Source organism: Rhineura floridana, chromosome 3, assembly GCF_030035675.1.
Source record: "Rhineura floridana isolate rRhiFlo1 chromosome 3, rRhiFlo1.hap2, whole genome shotgun sequence".
Lineage (NCBI taxonomy): Eukaryota > Metazoa > Chordata > Lepidosauria > Squamata > Rhineuridae > Rhineura > Rhineura floridana.
The window spans coordinates 84,423,694-84,444,365 of NC_084482.1; the positions used below are offsets into that span (position 1 = coordinate 84,423,694).

General features: G+C 39.8%; 1 protein-coding gene across 13 annotated transcripts in view; it reads left to right on the forward strand.

Moving 5' to 3' along the window:
* LOC133380132 (teneurin-2) overlaps positions 1-20,672 on the forward strand; it is a 995,941-nt gene that overhangs the window by 965,167 nt on the left and 10,102 nt on the right. For all 13 annotated transcript variants that reach the window (XM_061616787.1, XM_061616792.1, XM_061616791.1 and 10 more), the window contains 2 exons: positions 16,009-16,305; positions 17,182-18,796. In XM_061616787.1, the coding sequence (XP_061472771.1) occupies positions 16,009-16,305; positions 17,182-18,796 (1,912 nt within the window). The remainder of the gene's footprint in view (positions 1-16,008; positions 16,306-17,181; positions 18,797-20,672) is intronic.

Consider the following 20,672-nt stretch of genomic DNA (forward strand, 5'->3'; position numbering starts at 1 on the left):
CATTCAAACAAACAAAAAATTATCTGACTGGAAATTCAGATAGAAATCTTAGCTAAATTAGAGTGTTTCCAGGTCCAGCTGAAGTGACTGGATCATTCCTTCTCACCTGCTTAGAGACCCTGGGTAAGGAACATTTAATCTATCCTACTTGCTTCTAGCAAGAAGGGTTTAAGTGCCCTCAGAACAGGCTAGTCACCAGAAAGCCATTGTAGGAAGAAGGGAGCCTAATGTTGTGGAGATGTTACATGGGAGAACTCAGGAGTAAAGATGGATGCCCCTGAAGGCTGCAATTCTAAACACACTTACTAAGGGACTAAGCCCCATAGAACTCAACAGGACTTACTTCTGAGTAGATATGGTTAGGATTGTGCTGTTCGTAAGGCTAGATTAGGGGTCCTCTACAACAATATTCATATAAAATCAGGGTCGGCAACCCCCTGCCTGGAATGCCCTGACTGCCTTTTAACATGGCTGCAAATTTCTTTACAGACTTGACCTTTTACTGCAGAGAGAGGTTTGAGAAATGCGTAAGAGTTAAGAAGATTCTCTACTCTCTCCTGCCTACTCTGTGGGCTGCTATAAACTCACTTCAACAGCCAACCCAATTCCAGCAAGTAATAATTGACACAGAGAAAACACACATGGTTTGGTCTGCCTTCACAGGCAGTAGATTTGGAACAACAGCAATTGAAGCAACACTTCCCAGTATGTGAATTCTCTTTACCACTATTGGGCAAGAAACAAACCATCATGCAAATAACAAGGTGCATCATCAGTGGGTTTAAGGAGGTTGAGCTGACCACGTGGAACCACTTTCTATGGATGTAAGGGAGTAAGGTCAGTGGTAAATGAAATGCAAATAGAAAAAAGAAAAACAAAAGACAGTGATGTTTTCCTAAATGTAATACCATACCAAGCACAATAAGATTCCTATGAGTAAGACAGAAAACTCAGCATCCCACAACCAGTGAGAGTTCCTAACTGAAACTAAAAAAATCCTGGCAGCCAGTCAGCCAAAGTCATAGAAATCACCGTGCAGCACAACCTAACCCAGGTGCAGCAGTTAGTACAGAATTCTGCAGCACGATTGCTGACATGAGTGAGACCCTATTAGCACATAATGCCTCTGCTCTGAAATCTGCATTGGTTGCTGATTTGCTACCAGGCCAAGTTCAAGGTGTGGTTTCCATGTTACAGGTTCCACATAGTACTTGTTCTGCTCTTGTAAAAAATCAGTCCTTTAGTGTGGCAGTACCTACACTTTGGAATTCCCTGCCTATTTACATTAAGCAGACGCCTTCATTGTATTCATTTTAGGCAAGCCTACCCAGGCAAGCTATTATGTTTTTTCTTTGTTTTTAACTCATTGTTGGTTTTATTATTTTGAATTTTTTAAAATACCTGTCTTTACCTGTTTTTGCCAATAATTTTATTGTTTTAATTCCTTCTATAATCCGCTTTGAGGTTTTTTACAATAAACTAGTATATAAATGTTATAAATAAAATAGATAAATAAATTTAGGAGTCACTGTGACCCTTAAGTCTCATTCCTCTTTTGTACCGAGTCAGACCATTTGGTACCATTTAGCTCAGTACTGACGACATGGACTAATTCCAAGCAATAGTCTCTTCCAGAGACTGAATTTTGTACCTTTGCATGCAAAGCATGTGCCCTACTACTGAACTACAGCCCTGTTTAAAAATGTATCTTTTAACATTGTTTCTTTCAATTCACTGATAAATGCACAGCATAATAGGGCAGAACTACACCATGCATGAATCCCACTACAGAATCCTGGGAACTGTAGTTTAAGGGTGGTGGGAACTATAACTGTGAGGGGGAAACTACACTTCCCAGAATTCTTTGGGGAAAGACATGTGCTTTAAATGCGAGTTGGATGTGCTTCAAATGTATTATGTGGATCTGCATTACTTTATAAGCTTTGCCTGTGTATAAATCATTTTAATTAAATTTTAAAATTGTAATCAGCTACAAAGTTCACTGGGTGACCATGGACTACGCACCATCTCTCAGCCTAATCTGTCCCACAGCATGAAAACAAAAGAGGGGGACCCCGACCACCCCAAGGAAGAAGGACATTCTTAAAATGTAGAGGAAAAAAGTCCGGGAAGCATGCACAGGACTGAAATTCAGTGATAAGGAACTTCATTCACCCAATCCAAACTTCAAAATCAAGCCACTTTAAGCTGTTTTGCAACTGTTTTATATTTGTTTTATGGTTATTGGATTTTAAATGGCCTTATTTCTTGTTGTGAATTGCCTTGGTTTCCAACCCTACCTCACAGGGTTGTTGGAAATATTCCATATACACACACACTGGAGATGTAAAAATATATACACCCCATATAATAGTTGGTCATTGCAGAACTTTTTTAAAAAACAACAACTAAGTATGCGTTTCCTGCCAAATAAAAGCAGTGACACTTTAGTTAGCCCTGCCTAACTGCTTTAAAGGATCAGAGGGGGGAAGAAAGATTTACAACACAATCCTAATGATGTCTACTCAAAAGTAGTCCTACTGAATTCAATGGGGTTAACTCCCAGGTATGTCGGATTAGCATTGCAGCTTTACTCCCAGAAACGCTTCATACTGGGAAGGTTTTCAAAACAGGTTATGAATAAGACAAATAAACTGCCCTCTTTGACAGTCTAGTAAAATTTAAATTTGTTTGACTCCTTAATTAGAAAAGTATAACATTGCAGCCTGTACACTTTTTAAAACTTCTGTTCAAAAATTATTTGAAAGGTAAAAAGTATAATATGCCATTTTTGCAAGTAATTAAAAAAACCTTCATGTACACTTTTATGCCTACCAAGATCCTGCTGTGATCTTCTGTTGCAGTGCAATCCTATGCATGTTTACTTAGAAGCAAGTCCCAATCCTGTACCGAGAAAGTACTCTTCATGCTGCTGAAAGCTTTATATTTACTGAATTCCTGATGTGAGATAAGCAGGAAAAGGAAACTATTCAGAAGCAGAGCTTGGAAAAGTTACATTTTTGAACTACAACTCCCATCAGCCCAATCTAGTGGCCATGCTGGCTGGGGCTGATGGGAGTTGTAGTTCAAAAAAGTAACTTTTCCAAGCTCTGTTCAGAAGTTGAAATGGGGTTTAGCTATTACTATTGTCAGTCACAACCGTGACTTCACTTATTAGCTAAAAAGCTGAAAGGGCAGGGATTAGAGCAGCCGGTAGTAACAGAAGTTGCAGGGTGTGTCTGACATTTTGGTTTATATCTTTTGAACCAGACCACCTAGAACCTTTTTTTTAATGTAAGCTAATAGTCCAGAGATTAAGGTGACTCACTCAGAGACCTGGAGAGGACCCCCCAAAAAACAGTCTGTCTGGGTGAAAACCAGACACCTGGCAACCTTATTTAGTATACATTAAACTCCTTATTTGTTAGCTGGAGCACATGAGAATGGGTGCCACTAAAATGTCACATTTTCATTGACTTAGAGATACCTAATTATCTCCATGCTGTGTTATCAAAGGTGTTGTATTGCTTATAATAAGTCACATACTCATGTGTTTTGCAAAAGACAAAGGAGGAAGCCACTATGACATTAGGAATTAAATCATGAGTGTCTAGATTTCGGGCCATGTAAGTTATTTCTATAATAGAATATAAAATTACATCCTATATTATTATAGAATCTGCCTATTAATAGCAGTCATTGTAGGATTTGTTTATTTTTTCTTGCATGAAATCAACTCTGCAGTTTGACTAGATTCTCAAACAATAAGGCAGCCTTTCCCAACCAGTGTGCCTCCAGATGTTGTTGGACCACAATTCCCATCTGTCCTGACCATTGGCAATGCTGGCTGAGGCTGATGGGAGTTGTAGTCCAACAACATCTGGAGGCACACTGGTTGGGAAAGGCTGCAATAAGGCCTTAAAATAAATGGATCTAATCCTGGCTCTAACTAGTAAAAGCTTAATCAAAACACTTGTGGTAATTAGCAGAAGTTAAACGTACAAATCTTGGAGCTGAATTCTTGCCAGAGTTAGATTTTTTTTTTGCACCGTGTGTATGCAAATCAAAACACAGCTTTATCTATCAACACCTCAGCATTTAATTGTCTTGTGTTAGTTCCTGTAACAGTAATCACATATCCATTTAGCTCTTTTAAATGAAAATCACTATGAGATTATAACAGGTTGAGTGGACTGAAAGTGCAATTTGAAAACAAGAGGGAAAGCATTGAATGTATTTGCATCTCATTTATTTTAATTCAGCATTTTTTCAAACTGCATAGTGAATGAAATAAAAACAGCTGTACTAGAAAATAGTAAAGGAGCAGACAGGAGGCATAATCTACACCACTCAGGTCAGTCACAGACACCTGGGTGAAGTGCCCACTCCCAAATAGAGACAAAAGGTGAAGCCATATGATTAATGGTGATGTCTCAATATGCCTGTGATTTGCAATTCTGATTTGACTGACTAAAAAGTAAGATAGCAGTTTTTGAGAAGATCCAGGCTTTAAAATCCAGTAACAGGATAATGCTATGTATGTATACTGACAAGTAGAATTTACTCCAAGGTAAGTATGTAGAGTTTTAGGCTGCAATCCTAAACACTAATGGAACCTAGTGGGGCTTACTTTTAAGTTATTTGAATTTCTATGTGCACTGATATGCTGAATGCAAAATAATCAACTAATTGTTTTGGGGTAATGGACAGAACAAAAGTGTAGAACTGAGAAGGTATTCTTAACCTTATTTGGAAATAAAACCTTCTGATGCAGAAGTCTTTTCCCTGAACCTCACATTCAGAACCTGTTTTGGGATCCTTGACCATGAAAAAAAGGAATTTTTTATACTGAAGGAAAGGCTCTCTGTACATATTCAGAAGCACTGTTTTCTTACTACTTCATATGCTCCTGGGCTGAGCACTGACACAGAAAGCAGGTTTTATGTATACACTTCAGGAAACTCTGAGCTTACCTATATTTTGGTGTTGTTTGTTCAAGCATCAGCAATGCAGACTGTTTTACAGAAGCAGACAAGCAAATTTGATTGTTTGGTAGCAGTTTTTAGAAATGCAGGGAGAATTACTAACAAAGCGTAGATACAAACTGCAGAAAGTCAGGGTAATGGTAGCACCTGCACAGGGGACTTGTTAAATGGTTTCAGTTCTCAAATGTATTTTTGATAATAACTGGATTTTTAACATCATATCCAGTTAGGGTCTTGCTTGCATTCACTCTAACATAACCCACAATCCAACAGAGAAGTTTGCAGAAATCCACTGGAATGAGGCCCCCAACAGGTTTTCAGCAGTGTCATTTGGCCCTCAGCCTGAAAGGTTTTGCCCAACCATGCTACAGAGAATGACTGTCTTCTGTTGGAAAGAAAAATGTGAACTACATGGATCTTTGTCTGATGCAGCAATTATTCTTTTTCTGCCCATAATTGCCCAGTGTCATCCATGAGCTGGTTCAACAATGAAATCAAGTACCTACGGAAGTGGTGGGCTGTCCAACACTGGAGGCATTCAAAAGGCAGCTGGACAGGCACCTGTCAGGTGTGCTTTAATTTGGATTCCTGCACTGAGCAGGGGGTTGGAGTCGATGTCCTTATAGGCCCCTTCCAACTCTGATTCTATGATTCTATGAACCTCCAGGTTGGGTTATTGTAATGCACTCTATGTGGGGTTGCCTTTGAGGTTGGTTTGGAAGCTATAGTTTTGTATTTGTATCAGCATGACTGCTCATGGGGGCACGAGATGCGCCTGGTGCCAACACTGTTATCTTTTCGGCGCCAGGTCAAGACTTTCTTCTTCTCCCTGGAATTTTAGCATGTGTTTTTAAATTGCTTTTTTAAAAATGTGTTTTTAAATTTGTATATTTGTTTTTAATGTTTTTAATTGTTGTAAACTGCCCAGAGAGCTTTGGCTATGGGGCGGTATAGAAATGCAATAAATAAATAATAAACATGCTACCTCGCTGCTGAAGTAATTGCAGTGGCTGCCGGGCTAAGTTCATGGTGCTATAAAGCCCTATACATCTTGGAAACAGGATACTTGAAAGATTGCCTCACCCCTTATATACCTAGTCAATCACTGCACTCTACAGGTGAGGGCCTCCTGCAGATACCATCTTATCAGGAGGTTCGTTCCACACAACATAGGAAGCGGACCTTTAGTGTTGTGGCACCTATCCTTTGGAATTTCCTCCCCTTAAATATTAGACAGGCATCATCTCTATTGTCTTCTTGGCGCCTACTGAAGACAAGATGGCTTTCAACAAGCCTTTTAAGTAGATAACTTATCCCAGTTTGCATCTGTATGGGAACTGTTTTTAAGATGCGTTTTAAGATGTTTGTTTTTAGGATGCTTTTAAGATGTTTGTTTTTAGGATGTTTTAAGATGTTTTAGTGTTTTATCACTTCTTGTTTGTTGCCCTGGACTTCCCTTTGGAGGGCAGGGCATTACTATAAAAAGACACTGGCTGTGATAGCGCCACAAGAAAGACTTCTAGGCAAATGAAACTTTTAGTGGCCCCAGTGAACACTTGTCCTGCTGCCAAGTCCAAAACTGGAAGAAACCCATGCTAAACCATTGCCATTCCTATAAAAAAGCCTTCTGCTAAGCATGCCCTGTGAAATGGCTAGATAAAGTTGTTTCCTCCCCTTTCTGCCTATGCTGCATAAAGTTCCACTTTTCGTTGATCAGGTAAAAACCATAATTAAGCTTGCAGAATGAGAACTGTGCTATAATTTTGTTTTGTAGACAAGTATTAGCATCTACTGACAAAAGGAGTTATCAGCCAGAAATTGAATGCTATGTAGTCTGTTTTATGTGTGCCCCTAAGAAGACTTATCTCTTTTGTGTACAACTTAATATCATATGAGAAATGTTTGCTGAAAGTGTCAGTAAACACTCTTAGGAATTGCCTATTGTGCCTTACACAATCACAGACAAATAGATGTGTGGGTAGGTAACAGAAGAAAGGCAAAATAGCTTATTAGATAATTTCAAGTCATGATATTGGTAATAATGCGATTCTTGTTCCTAGAGAGAGTGGGAGTTAGTCATTTTGTTTGGGTTTCCATATAATTAATATGACAGCAATTATACTCTGTGCTTCTTACTCTGCCAGCAGAAAATGATGTTTCAGAGCAGGTGTTCTGTGTTCCTGAGCAATGTTTATGAAGCTTGTTTGAATGCACATAGACACATCCGTACAGTTTTCATTATTAGAACAGCGCATCTCAGATTAGTCATTCCCACAACAATCATGTAGTTTTCCCCATACTTCCAAATGGTGAACTGAAGTGGTGGTTGCCTGGCCAAGGTGTCCCAGTATGTAGCTAAGTAGAACTTTCTGATCCAAACCACTCAGATTCAAGGCACTGGACCACATAAAGCCATTCATCTGAGCACTTGTTTCAGAAAGCCAGTACTGTAAGAAAACACTGTGTATCAGAATGAGGGAATATCATAAATTCAATAATATCCCACCCAGGCCTGTAGCCAAAATGGGACAAATGTGGGTGCTGCTCCCCTCCAGAGCTGTTCTTTACCCCCCAGGATTTTTTTCTTTTTAATTTGTGACATGTCAGACAATGGCAACCTTTCATTTAAAGAATGATAGCTTGTTTTAAGAATAGGAGCAATTTAAGAATAGGACCCTCTGGAAAATTCAGTGAATAAGGCAGGGTGAGTGCACAACAAAAGCCTCTTCTGGAAGAGACCCCAAAAATCTGCTCACTCAAGACTTTTCCTGACTGAGGGTAGATTTTTCATGATCACAATCATCTTAAGTGATCCCGAAAAAAACACTCTATAGTAACATGACCCTTGAAGAGTTAAATATTAGAACTTTGTATTATGGTCTAGAGTTAGACTCCACCCCTTGGACTTTCCTTTATTCTGCTCTTCAGTTTCACTTTCCATTGTGCTGTCTGCCCAGCCAGCTATAAAGATGCATATTTGTTTGCCTGCAGAAAGAAGTGTTTGTTTATTCTGCTGTTATTGTAATGAGTAGAGCAGGATTGGGTGCTTATTGCTAAAGAGTGAAATAAAAACTTAAAGTGCTCTAAAAAAATGGCTACCCTTTACTCTTTTGAAGCACTTACTATATTCAGAATCATAATGGCTATTTATTTCTTGATAACTTGATGGCAAAGGATGAAAACAGTCCTAGAGGAATAGAAATATTGCTATGTACGCTACAGTTAGCTAGCTGGCTGGCTGGAGTGCTAAGCTATAACTCAGGCCTATTTTCTGATTTTCCCAATATGTGCAGCTCAGCATGAGGCCTTTTCAGTGTTTGTGGACAGAAAAAATCAACCTAGCAACCAATTAAAAAATTTCCAATTGCTTTCCACAATTATCCATTTCCAATTCATCCTATATATAGCAGCCAGTTTTCCCTTGATTGTCCAGCAGGAAGGAAAATTTAAAGGCCAGGAACAAGACTAGAAGGAGAGACTCTCAAGGAGAAGTTAACAAACACACCTTAGATTCAGGTGGAATCTAAAATTGAGATACCTAATACTGCATCGAAGCCAAGCTTTAGCTCATTGTCTTTACCAAAGTTGTTCAGTTCATGAAGAACCAGAACACAAGCTACAAGTGAAAGGGGATTATAGCTATGGGCAGTCAAAATTTTGAGTCTGGTATTCCTGGCGATTTCTCAAGAAAGGCTGAGACAATTCAGCAGATTAAACTTCATTCATGTAAGTTAACACACTCTCTGGATGGAGGAGGAGTGACATGGAAGTTCACTGCCTTTCTGTTCCTCTGTCCTGACCCTCACATCATCTCCACCAGTGAGGAAGGAGGGAGTGGCTGGTGCTGTGTGCCTTTCCCTCCCAAATTCCCCACCTAGAAATGTGAGTGCCCCACCTAGAAATATGGCTAACAATGAAGGCTTGCTGCAGAGCTGATCCCACCCCTTCCCTGGGGTCTGACTGTAGGATGAGGATGAGATGATAAAGGTACAATGTATTAGAATTCAACTGCAAACTTTCTAAACTGTTTGTTTTTCCTCCATCTCCTAAACTGTCCAGCTACTCTGGCTTTTTTACAGCATGTGTCAGAGCCTGATTGTGCTACCTCAAACAGATTACTCTAGAGCTGGGAAAGGTTCAGAAAAGGTCAACTCAAATTATGTAGGGGCTGGAGCAACTCCCCTATGAGGAAAGGCTCCAACATTTGTGACTTTTTAGTTTAGACAAAAGGCAAGTACTGGGAGGGGGGGATGATATAGATGTATAAGATAATGCATGGTGTAGAGAGAGAAAGTGGATAGAGAATGGAGTTTTTTCTCCCACTCTCATAATACTTGACCTTGGGGTCATCTAGTGACACTGATTGCTGAAATATTCAGGACAGACAAAAAGAAATACTTGTTCACATAGCACATAGTGGGATTTGCTCTCACAAGATATAGTGATGGCCACCAACTTGATAGTTTTAAAGGACAAATTCATGTAGGATAAAGCTATCAATGGCTACTAGCCACACTGGCTGTATTCTACCCCCACTGTTGGAAGCAGTATGCCTTTGAACACAAATTGCTGGGAATTGCTGATCCAGCAAGCTCTTCTTATCTTCTTATGAATACCAGTCACTGGAAATCAGAAGTAGGGAGATGACTGTTGCAGGCTTCCTATAGGCATCTAGTTGTCCATGGTGAAAACATGATGCTGGATAAGATAGGCCTTTGACCCGATTCAGCATGGCTTTCTTTATGTTCTTATGAGCTGTTTCTCCCACTGTAAGATTCACTTGAGAGAAAGTTGGAAAGATGTATGACTGCTGTAACTTGAGAATGGCTAAACAAATGTCTAGTTTGCTGGTGACCACACTTATCCGGCTTCCATTAAAACTCCTAAAGAAAGAAAGTGACTATTCTCAGTGTATGGTGGGCATACCATTTTTTCTCACGTTGAGTCTTCTTTTATTAAGAACCGTTAAATAAAGTTAAATTCAACTTCTTTACATTCCTGGTCTTTTATCAATAATAATATCAATATGTGTGAGGTGATTTTTGGTTCCATTTGACAGGAATGCATCACAATAGCTATTCTCAAGATGACTACCAGCAGCCTCCCTCTTTCTCATTTTAAGATTATGTACACACATAAATGAGATACAGGCTGCTTTGGTTTCCTTGAGGGACCACTGAAACATAGGATAAGTGGGACAAGAAATATGTCTATTTTTACTAAGATTTGTTATTTAAAAGCTACTTCATTACTTTGGAGACACCTTATTTGGCATCAAAACCTTCTCTGGAAAATCCTGCATAAATAGTGATTTTTTTTCAACTTATCCACTGAGGAAATGAAAGCCATGGTAAAGAGAGACCTACTTCTTTAAGTGGGAAAAATTTCAGAGTGCAGAAAATGAACAATAATTAAAAAATATTTCCTCACAAATATAGAGTTGCATTCATTTTCAAATTGCTTTCTCTGTAACTGAATTCCTACAGAGTGGTTTGGAGTGGGAACTGGACTCACCCTTGCTGTGAAAATGATTCAGAATAACTTTCATGTCCTCAAGAAAGTCTGGTGGTCTATTTCCATATTGTTTGATGTCCTGTTTAAATTTGGATAAGAGAAAATGTTGCTTAATCAAAGCTACTGTAAAATATAAGATGAAGAACAAATCCCCAGGAACCAATGAATACTTCTTAAATAGTCAGTGCTGTCAATTTAAAGTCTTGTACTATATTAATGGTGCATTCACAACTAAATTGCTTAAGAAGCTTTATTAGATTACAGGGTTGGTCTGGATTCTTTGGTCCGTCTCCACTGAATGCAGTTATTTATCTTTCATATTACAGCATTCACTGTTAACACATGCAAAATGTAACGTTACTACAACTCCTTGTTCCCACTTTTGAAAGACCCTAAAACCACCAAGTCTTCACATGCTATGCGTTTATTGTGTGACTTTCAAAAAGATGAATCTGAAGAAAGTGACAGCTGCCTATAAGAGAGAGGGAGAATGGCATCCATTTGGCATAGATACCATTGACTAAGACCCAATGCAAAGATTACAGCTGCCACATGAAAAGCTGGAAATGCTTTGGTGTGTTGTAAGCTCACAGTCACATCCGCAGCATTTATGTGCTTCTGCCGACCATGTGATCAAGGCATGGAGACTCTGCCTATGATTCCAACACTTGTTCATTTTAAAACTTCTGCTTTTAAGGCTTGGGCAGTAATTACATGTTGATGGGAGTAAGCAGGTATAGTTAGGAGTCAATCTGTATGTTTTATAATGACTTTTATAATGAAATAAGGAGATCTAAGTTATAATGAATTAGTGAACTATTTGAGAACAGAATAAAGATGAAGCAAGTCCAGTATCAATCAAAAGTATTTAATCTGAGCAAGTAATTATTATACTTTGCAAGTGTATTACCCACACTAAGACATCCATTTATATGTCCTATGGGAATCCTTGGAGGAATATTGGCAAGCAAGGACTTAAAGATTCTTTTTGCTAACATGCACTTTAAAAAAAAAGGTAAAAGTGGGAGAGTCAAAGAGTGCTTTATACTGGAATGATGGTGGGGATATAGCTAGAAGATAGTTCTTTGAAGGGGGGATGACAGCTTATATCAGTCTGCAGTCTCCATCCTGAAAATGGGTCTAAAAGCTGGCCTTATGGCTCAAACATCAACCCTAATTCTTGTACTTTTCTTTCCTTATCCCTCACCTTACCTCACTTTGTGTAATGTCTTGCCTAATGAAGAATTCTGGAGAACTCAAAAAGTTTGCCCATCATTTGCATGACATTTTGTCACAAAATAGATTTTGCCCAACAATGGATTTGCACCTTAAAATTCAAATAAATGGCTGATAATGTTTGGTGCCAGGTACCTTAAATTCCTTGAAGTATGCAAAATCCACAGAATAAATATTTTGGCTGGTCATACTCAGTTGTGGATTTTGGAGAACAAATAAGGGGAGTTAGCATTGTTCTTATTAATCTAGATTGCTTCTCCTCGTGGCGACACACCTTGTTTTGAATGAGGGTTTGGCCATGTCGTTTGTTAAACAGATTACTGGCTAATATCTGGAAATGTCTTTTAATGGGCTCCAACAGATGTGAAATAGTTGGAGATTTCTCTGGAATATTCTGTGGAGAAAGCCAGCCATTTGGGGAAGGTGTAAAGGAGCATGAATACTGTTTGTCCCACCTGAGCTTTTCTTGCGTATTTGTAAATTAATCAAATGTTACAGAAATGCCACAAGTCTTCAGTGATATCTCCTCAAAAAGGACACCAGTCCCTGGTAAGCCCTGCCCTTGAAACTTCTCACTGCTTGGGGAAGGACAGATTGTGTGGAAATTGATGTATGCCTTACAATTCAGACCTGTTGTGTTTCAGTCAAAAATACTATCTTTTATTTGAAGACTCCAGTTTCTTCTTAAACTGGAAGGTTGGTTTCAGCAGCATTCCCATGGCAAGTGTAACATGTCTATTGATCCTGATAGTCTGAGTTCTTCCCCAAGCCTGCTGTCCCATATCATGCATGGATATGGAGATACCTGGCTGGCAGGAATTTCAAAAGACAATATAGATGAGTTCTTTTCATCTTTGATTTCAGGTGTTGGTCTTTATATGTTATAGGAGAAATATAGACTAAGGGTGCTTCCAGGCAGGTTTTTATTTTGGGACCAGTCTCCTCATGCATACAAAATGTTTGCAATGTCCACACAACATCACTGACATAAAAATGCCAGTCCATATCCCCCCCCACTTTAATCCAGATTTACCCTTTCTGAGGAAAATCCTATACTCTTATTTATATATATAAGCCTCAATCTGGAAGCAGCCTAAAGCATTTTTTAATACAAAAAAATAAGAAAACACTCCAACTGTTGGATTGGTGTAAAGTGAGCTACCTTGTTCAATTACGCTGGCAGCTCACTTCACTAGGCCACACTAGTTCTACTCATTGCCCCATTTACATTTGCATTGAAACACACAAGCATGTTTTATGCTGCAGGAATGCCAGCAGAAGCATTTCAGATTCTGCACTTTTTCTGTGTGTGTGTCTTTGTAGGGAATCTTACCCACAATAGTGTGAGACACTAACTCAGACTAACGAATGTTGACTGTGCTGGTATGCTGATTCTACGTTCCCTGGCCTATCATAAAACAACACAGCAGCTTTGTGGCTGTGAATCAGTTCATCAGCGTGCTTGGTCAGCAGGGACATGAATACCAATCAGTTTCCATTGTTGTGTGCCTCCCCAATCTCTGAGCGGTGAGATTTCCAGGGTCTCTTCGCTCCTCCAGGGTTTGGTTTCCTTTGGGAAGAAGGTCAGCGGAGAATGTGGTGTCTTTATGAAATATGGTTTATTTATTTACACACATTCCAACCTGAGCTTAGGATGGAGGGGTTCAAGGCGTCAGCAGTCCAATATCCAGCTTTTCTATCTGGGTTGCAGGAGGCATCCTAAAGCCATGGTGCAGAGGGATAGCCTCTCTGCCTGCCTCCAGTTCCCAGCCTTTCTCCAGACACACTCTACACACACTCAAAGCACAAACCTTTGCTAGCCGCCAGGAGTGGGGGGGAAGGCTCTCCTGCAGAGTTTAAATGACAAAAGGATCTTCCTGGTCCATTCACCAGTTGCTGGGCAACTGATAGACCCATTCTCCTACCTGGCCACTCTATTAGCTTAACAAAAGAGAGACTCATCTGACCAGCAGAGCGAGTTCCTCATTCCAAGGCACAGGATTCCAAATCAGAGGCTGGAAAGGGGACCCATAGGGATCATCCGTTCCAACCCCCATGCTCATAACACTATGATACTTGTGCAGATGTGATAGTCTGCTCCTTTCTCCATCCCTTACTGTCTTCCTGGGGTAGCAGTCAAATGTAATTTATACCTTCGCCAATACGTATACTGTACAGCATCTTGCTGACCAAGACAGTGAGATTCTTCCATAGAAACTCATTACCTGACTGACTGGGGCCTGCATTGAAAGCATGATAAATGTAAAGTAATAGATGTCATTGGGAAAAGTGATTAGAATTTGAGAGGTGAGAAGGCGAAACTGAACTTGATCTTTTAGAATTGTGGGATAGGATATTGCTTAGACTTCACCACTTCTCTTTCCAGTGCTGCTGTTAGATGTGTCATCCTTTACTGTATCTCATGTTCAGTCCCATATGCATTTTTCCTGACCATCTTTTTATAGTCCTATACCAGAATTCAGGGATGTCGGATCAGGTTTATAGCTCGAGGGGGGTGCAAAGGGGGTGCAAATGTTGACCACTGAACGGCACTGTCACTGAGTTCGTTTTCCATCAAGTCTGAAAAAAACTGTAGCTAGGGGGAGTTATGTCTTTGCCCAGTCTGGGAACGGACAGCCAAGGCCGTTGCTAGGGTAACCATCGTGATAGACTGGGAAAAGTTCTAGCAGCTATCTGTGTTGAGCTGAGTTCTTCTGTGTATTGCCTCTGAACTGAGAGGTTGTCTTCTGTGTTTACCTTTGGAAAGAGATGTACCAGAAGGGGGGTGACTGAAGAAACTCTACATGTATTTTTAAGCCTTTGGCCCTAATGTCTTAATAAAGACTCTTAACATGATCTAATGCTCTGGAGAAGTTTCTTGCTCAACTTAACTCCAACGTAATGTATGCTGTTTCACGCAACAACGCACACAAGTCAACACTTCACACACACCCTAGGATTTGGGGGAGAATTTGTCTTCTTTTTAATTTTTTAATTTCTAGCCATGTCACAAAAAAAGTTTCTTACTGGATTAGAAATATGTGCAGTCTTTTACCTGTTCACTTACCCCGATGCCTCTCAGCATGATTTTTTGGCATTACTGTCTTCATCTGGAAGCCAGTGGGAAATCTGTGGTTATCTGATCATTTGCACAAGATGGGCCAACAGACTGGGAAGGCTAAATTCTAAAGAGCAACAAAACTAGTTTAGTAGACCCAAACAAGCTTTAGTTCTTTTCAGAAAGATTAAAGGCATGGCAGGCTGCTTTTGAAACCAAATGGGATTTCAGAAACAATTTGTGCTATGTCGGGGGTTCAGCTGTTCAAAGACAAAACTTCTACAGGGCTAGCATACACCCCTTTAATGTGCTTAACTACATTTATATAAGATACTGAAAAAATAATTGTGCATGCCCCCTAGGGCTTTGATAAACCTTGGTGACTCCTTGTATTAATTTTGTAATCTCTGTTGTGTTGAGCACAGATTATTCAGTAGCAATTGCTTATCTCACCTGTAGAAGAAATATTGCATTATAATGTTGCACACATAGGAAAAGGCCACAATCCTAAACACCCTTACTAGGGATTAAGCCCCATTGAACACAGTGGGTAAAACATAGACTGTCATGTCATGCTAAACCATGATACAGCACTACTTGCAGGAACTGGAACAAGCCTGAGCAAACTCTCAAGCTAACACAATCCCCTCTTCTGTCTTCCCATGCTGAGAGAAGGACTTTGTCAGTGGTTAGTCTCATTTTCACAGAATCTCAGGTCACCATGTCATATGAATCAGAGTTTGTAGTTTAAAATAAACAATTTCTGGTCAGTTTCAAAGCAAGCCAACTTAAAATCACAGGCTATGAAGCTGGATTGTTTAAATATCCAGTTTGTTATAAACAGCAATGTCTGCTTTATACAACACAACAAGCCAAACATCTCTCTGTGCAGGAGGAGGGGTGCACAAGCGCCTGAGCTGCATTACAGCTCATGCACATCATGCTAAATTGTGGTTTAGTGTAAAATGCAAACTGGACCACGATATTGAACTGTTAGAAATTAAGCAACTAGCTTGAGAACAAGGCCAACATGTGGGCGCAAAAGATGCCATTATTTTAGTGAACGGAAAATGTTCAGAGAGAGAAAAATTCTGAGTAAATTTGCTTGGAAATAATATACAAGAGAGCATTCTAAATGCACCTGCTACATTTTTATTATACTGTGTATCTGAAGAACAAATTATTTACTGAAGTTAATGTCTTCTGTTTAAATAGGTCCATGGAAGGAACTTGCTCTCTATTGATTATGACAGAAACATTCGTACAGAGAAAATATATGATGATCACCGAAAATTTACACTGCGTATTATTTATGATCAGCTGGGACGCCCTTTTCTCTGGTTACCCAGCAGTGGACTTGCTGCTGTGAATGTATCTTATTTCTCCAATGGGCGACTGGCTGGACTTCAACGTGGTGCCATGAGTGAAAGAACAGATATTGATAAACAAGGCAGGATTATTTCACGCATGTTTGCAGATGGAAAAGTATGGAGTTACACATACCTGGAAAAAGTAGGTGACTTTTGTTAGGAGCTCCAACATTACATACATGGAATGCCGGCTATTCTGTGATTTATCTAAATATGCACATGCACCTATATAAAGCAAATGTTCAGATAGTTAGAAATGTGTGCCAAATATGTGAATGTTTAGTTCTAATGTTTAATTCTAATAACAGAACCATATGCATATTTACTCAAATGTAAGCCTTGTGTCCAGTGGAGCTTACTCTGGTGTGCATAAGACTATGACCTAAATTCATTAGGTAGAAATGTTCATTTTGGCACTTCAGTCCTGCCATAAAAACAGAATATACTACTAAATATACATGCGTCTTTGTCATGAAGTGACTGCTAAATATTAATTTATGGTAAGAAAACAGTAAACTTAATATCACTGACTGAACCAAATGGAATAGCAATACATAGTTTATCTCGGAGCCTTCTTTATGAAGATGAGTTCTTTCTTATGCCACATTTACCTTTGTAGGTGGTCTTTTTAAAATGGTCTGTGTTATTTTAAAAGAGCCTACAACCATCATTTTTAATTTCTTGGTAAGAATGCCAAGATTCAGAGAGGAGACAACTTTTTAAAAATTACCTATATCTTTTTTAAAATATAGCACATGAAATTGATAGAATGTGAGAAAATGTAGTTTAGATTATCAATTTTATTTTTTTGTCTGATCATTGATTATTATTATTATTACTAGGTACGTAGCCAATATGGTAGCAATATATTAACATCAGTGGCTTGAACTGTCACATATGCAGAAATAATTTCCTTTTTTATGTATTAATGTTTTTAGGATTGGCATTCTAAAACCTTATTTGGTACATTCTTGACCAAACAACATATAATTTATATTCTTTATATGTTTTTTGATAGTCCATGGTTCTACTACTTCAGAGTCAGCGGCAGTACATCTTTGAATATGATTCTTCAGACCGACTGCATGCTGTCACTATGCCAAGCATTGCTCGGCACAGTATGTCCACTCACACATCTATCGGCTATATTCGAAATATTTATAACCCTCCCGAGAGTAATGCCTCCGTGATTGTTGATTACAGCGATGATGGAAGGATTTTGAAAACATCTTTTTTAGGAACTGGTCGACAGGTTTTCTACAAATATGGGAAATTATCCAAGTTGTCGGAGATAGTGTATGACAGTACAGCAGTGACTTTTGGATATGATGAAACCACTGGAGTTCTCAAGATGGTAAACCTACAAAGTGGTGGCTTTTCTTGTACCATCCGCTATCGTAAAATTGGCCCTCTGGTTGACAAACAGATTTACAGATTCTCTGAGGAAGGTATGGTCAATGCCAGGTTTGATTATACCTATCATGATAATAGTTTTCGAATTGCTAGCATCAAACCAATAATAAGTGAGATACCTCTTCCAGTTGACCTTTATCGTTACGATGAAATCTCAGGCAAAGTAGAGCACTTCGGCAAATTTGGGGTAATCTATTATGATATAAATCAAATCATCACTACAGCGGTGATGACACTGAGCAAACACTTTGATACACATGGACGCATTAAAGAAGTTCAGTATGAAATGTTCCGATCGCTCATGTATTGGATGACGGTGCAATACGACAGTATGGGAAGGGTAACTAAGAGAGAATTGAAGCTTGGACCTTATGCCAACACAACTAAATACACCTATGATTATGATGGAGATGGGCAGCTGCAAACTGTGGCAGTCAATGATAGACCAAACTGGCGTTATAGTTATGATCTAAATGGCAACTTGCATCTGTTGAATCCTGGAAACAGTGTCCGATTGATGCCACTGCGCTATGATCTAAGAGATAGGATTACACGCCTGGGTGACATGCAGTATAAAATTGATGATGATGGCTTTCTGTGTCAAAGGGGCTCTGACATATTTGAGTACAATTCCAAAGGCCTCTTAACAAGAGCTTACAATAAGGCTAATGGATGGAGTATTCAGTACCGTTATGATGGAGTAGGAAGACGGGCTTCTTACAAGACTAACTTGGGACACCACCTTCAGTACTTTTATGCTGATCTTCACAACCCAACCAGAATAACACATGTGTATAACCATTCAAATTCAGAAATTACCTCTCTCTACTATGATCTGCAAGGTCATCTCTTTGCAATGGAAAGCAGCAGTGGAGAAGAATACTATGTTGCCTCAGATAACACAGGTACACCACTGGCGGTATTCAGTATCAATGGCCTTATGATCAAGCAACTACAATACACAGCATATGGGGAGATCTATCATGATTCTAACCCTGACTTCCAAATAGTAATTGGATTTCACGGAGGATTGTATGATCCCTTAACAAAACTGGTCCATTTTACTCAAAGGGATTATGATGTTTTGGCTGGACGTTGGACCTCTCCTGACTATACAATGTGGAAAAATATTGGTAAGGAACCTGCCCCGTTCAACTTGTATATGTTCAAGAGCAACAACCCTCTCAGCAATGAACTGGATTTAAAGAACTATGTGACAGGTGAGAAATGATTCATGGTTTAGAAATCTAGAGAATTTAGATTTCTCTGACCTTTGTGGAACAAGTTTAGGACAGATTTTGTACTTTGGCTTAATGATATGCATCTCCAGTTCCAGTTTTCAATTTGGGATGCAGTCCTGCACCCAGTTCTGTGGTGTTAAGGTGCACTGAAATTAGTGGTTCTTAAGTCTGTGTGGTTGGATATAAGCTGGTCAGTTGCTTACTTACAGAAATGTTATGATTAGTTGTGCACCAAGGTCACATGATACCACAGCAGAGCATATTGTCAGTAAAGTATCATGACCTTGATCCTCAAAGTGTCTAAGCTCATTGGGAGAACAGTCAGAACATTTGAACTTCACGCACATGAAATAAGCTTGCCAAGTTGCTATGCATGAGCTTGCATACTATGCACGAGCTTCACGTTCAGCACTTTGTAAGACTGTATTCTAAGGATGCTTTGCAAGCAGACCTCACCTTGATTTACAGATGAAATGCCACTGCTTCCTCTATTGTACAGATGAGAACACTCCAGTAATGCAGCCATTTAATTCAATGAGTTTTGGCCATTGCCTTCACAGAAAACTAAGTCACTTGGTAAGCTGGTGCTAGAGCTGAGAATTGAAGCCAGATTCCTAACAGGAAGTATGGCATCTGGCTCATAACATCCTGTAAGTGAAAATATTGTCCTCATCCTAAAAGGATTGAGGTGCAGGATCAAACCCAGTAGGGATTAGACCTTAAAGCCCAATAGGGAAAAAGGATAAACCTTATATTTTAAAATAATTATACCCTATAAGTGCTGTGAGCTATTGAAACACATTTTTTTATTATTTATTTATTATTGCATTTTTATACCTCCCCATAGCCGAAGCTCTCTGGGCGGCAGGGCCGGTTCTAAAGGGTGGCCAGGTGGGGCACTGGCTCGAGGGCCCCTGGAGCTACAGGGGCCCCCTCTGCTCACCTTATGCGATCCGCAGCAGCAGCTGCAGATCGCAGGGCAAGAGCTTCCGCCTGCCCGCCATTCCCTTGTCCCACCTACCTGTGTCCTGCCTTTTAGCATTGCCCTTAATGAAGATTGTGGCTGAGGTTTCCCTAAGGTGCTGAAGCCCCTGCTGCCATCTTGGTTGATGGCAGAGATGTGCGCGCGTAGCATGCACGCATGCTATCAACCAAGATGGCGGCAGAGGCTTCATCCCCTTAGGGAAACCGTGACCGCCATCTTGGTTACTGACAATGCTAAAAGACAGGCGACAGGTAGGTGGGGTGGCTGCGCACGTATGTGCGTGCACACGCGCACACACACACACACACACCAGGGCATGGGGGAAGCTGATCCCAAGGGCCACGGCATGCCTGGGGCCGGCCCTGCTGGGTGGTTTACAACAATTAAAAATATTAAAAACAAATATACAAATTTAAAAACACATGCTAAAATGCCTGGGAGAAGAGGAAAGTCTCGACCTGGTGCCAAAAAGATAACAGTGTTGGCGCCAGGTGCACCTCTTCAGGAAGATCATTCCATAATTTGGGGGCCACCACTGAGAAGGCCCTCTCCCTTGTTGCCAGCTTCCCTCGGAGTAGGCACCCGGAGGAGGGCCTTTGATGTTAAGCATAGTATACGGGTGGGTTCATGTCAGGAGAGGAGTTCCATCAGGTATTGTGGTCTCATGCCATGTAGAGACAGTAAATATAAACTGCGTACTTTGGGCTTGGGTTCTAACTTCTACTGCAGTGGTATTAATTTGCCTCTTAAAAGAATCACACAGTGCTGAGTTAGCTGCTAACCGTTTCTTTAAAAGAAAGGCAATTAAGATATATTCAAAAGAAAATCTTTCAGAATAGAACATGCAGTGTACCATAATAAAGTCACAGA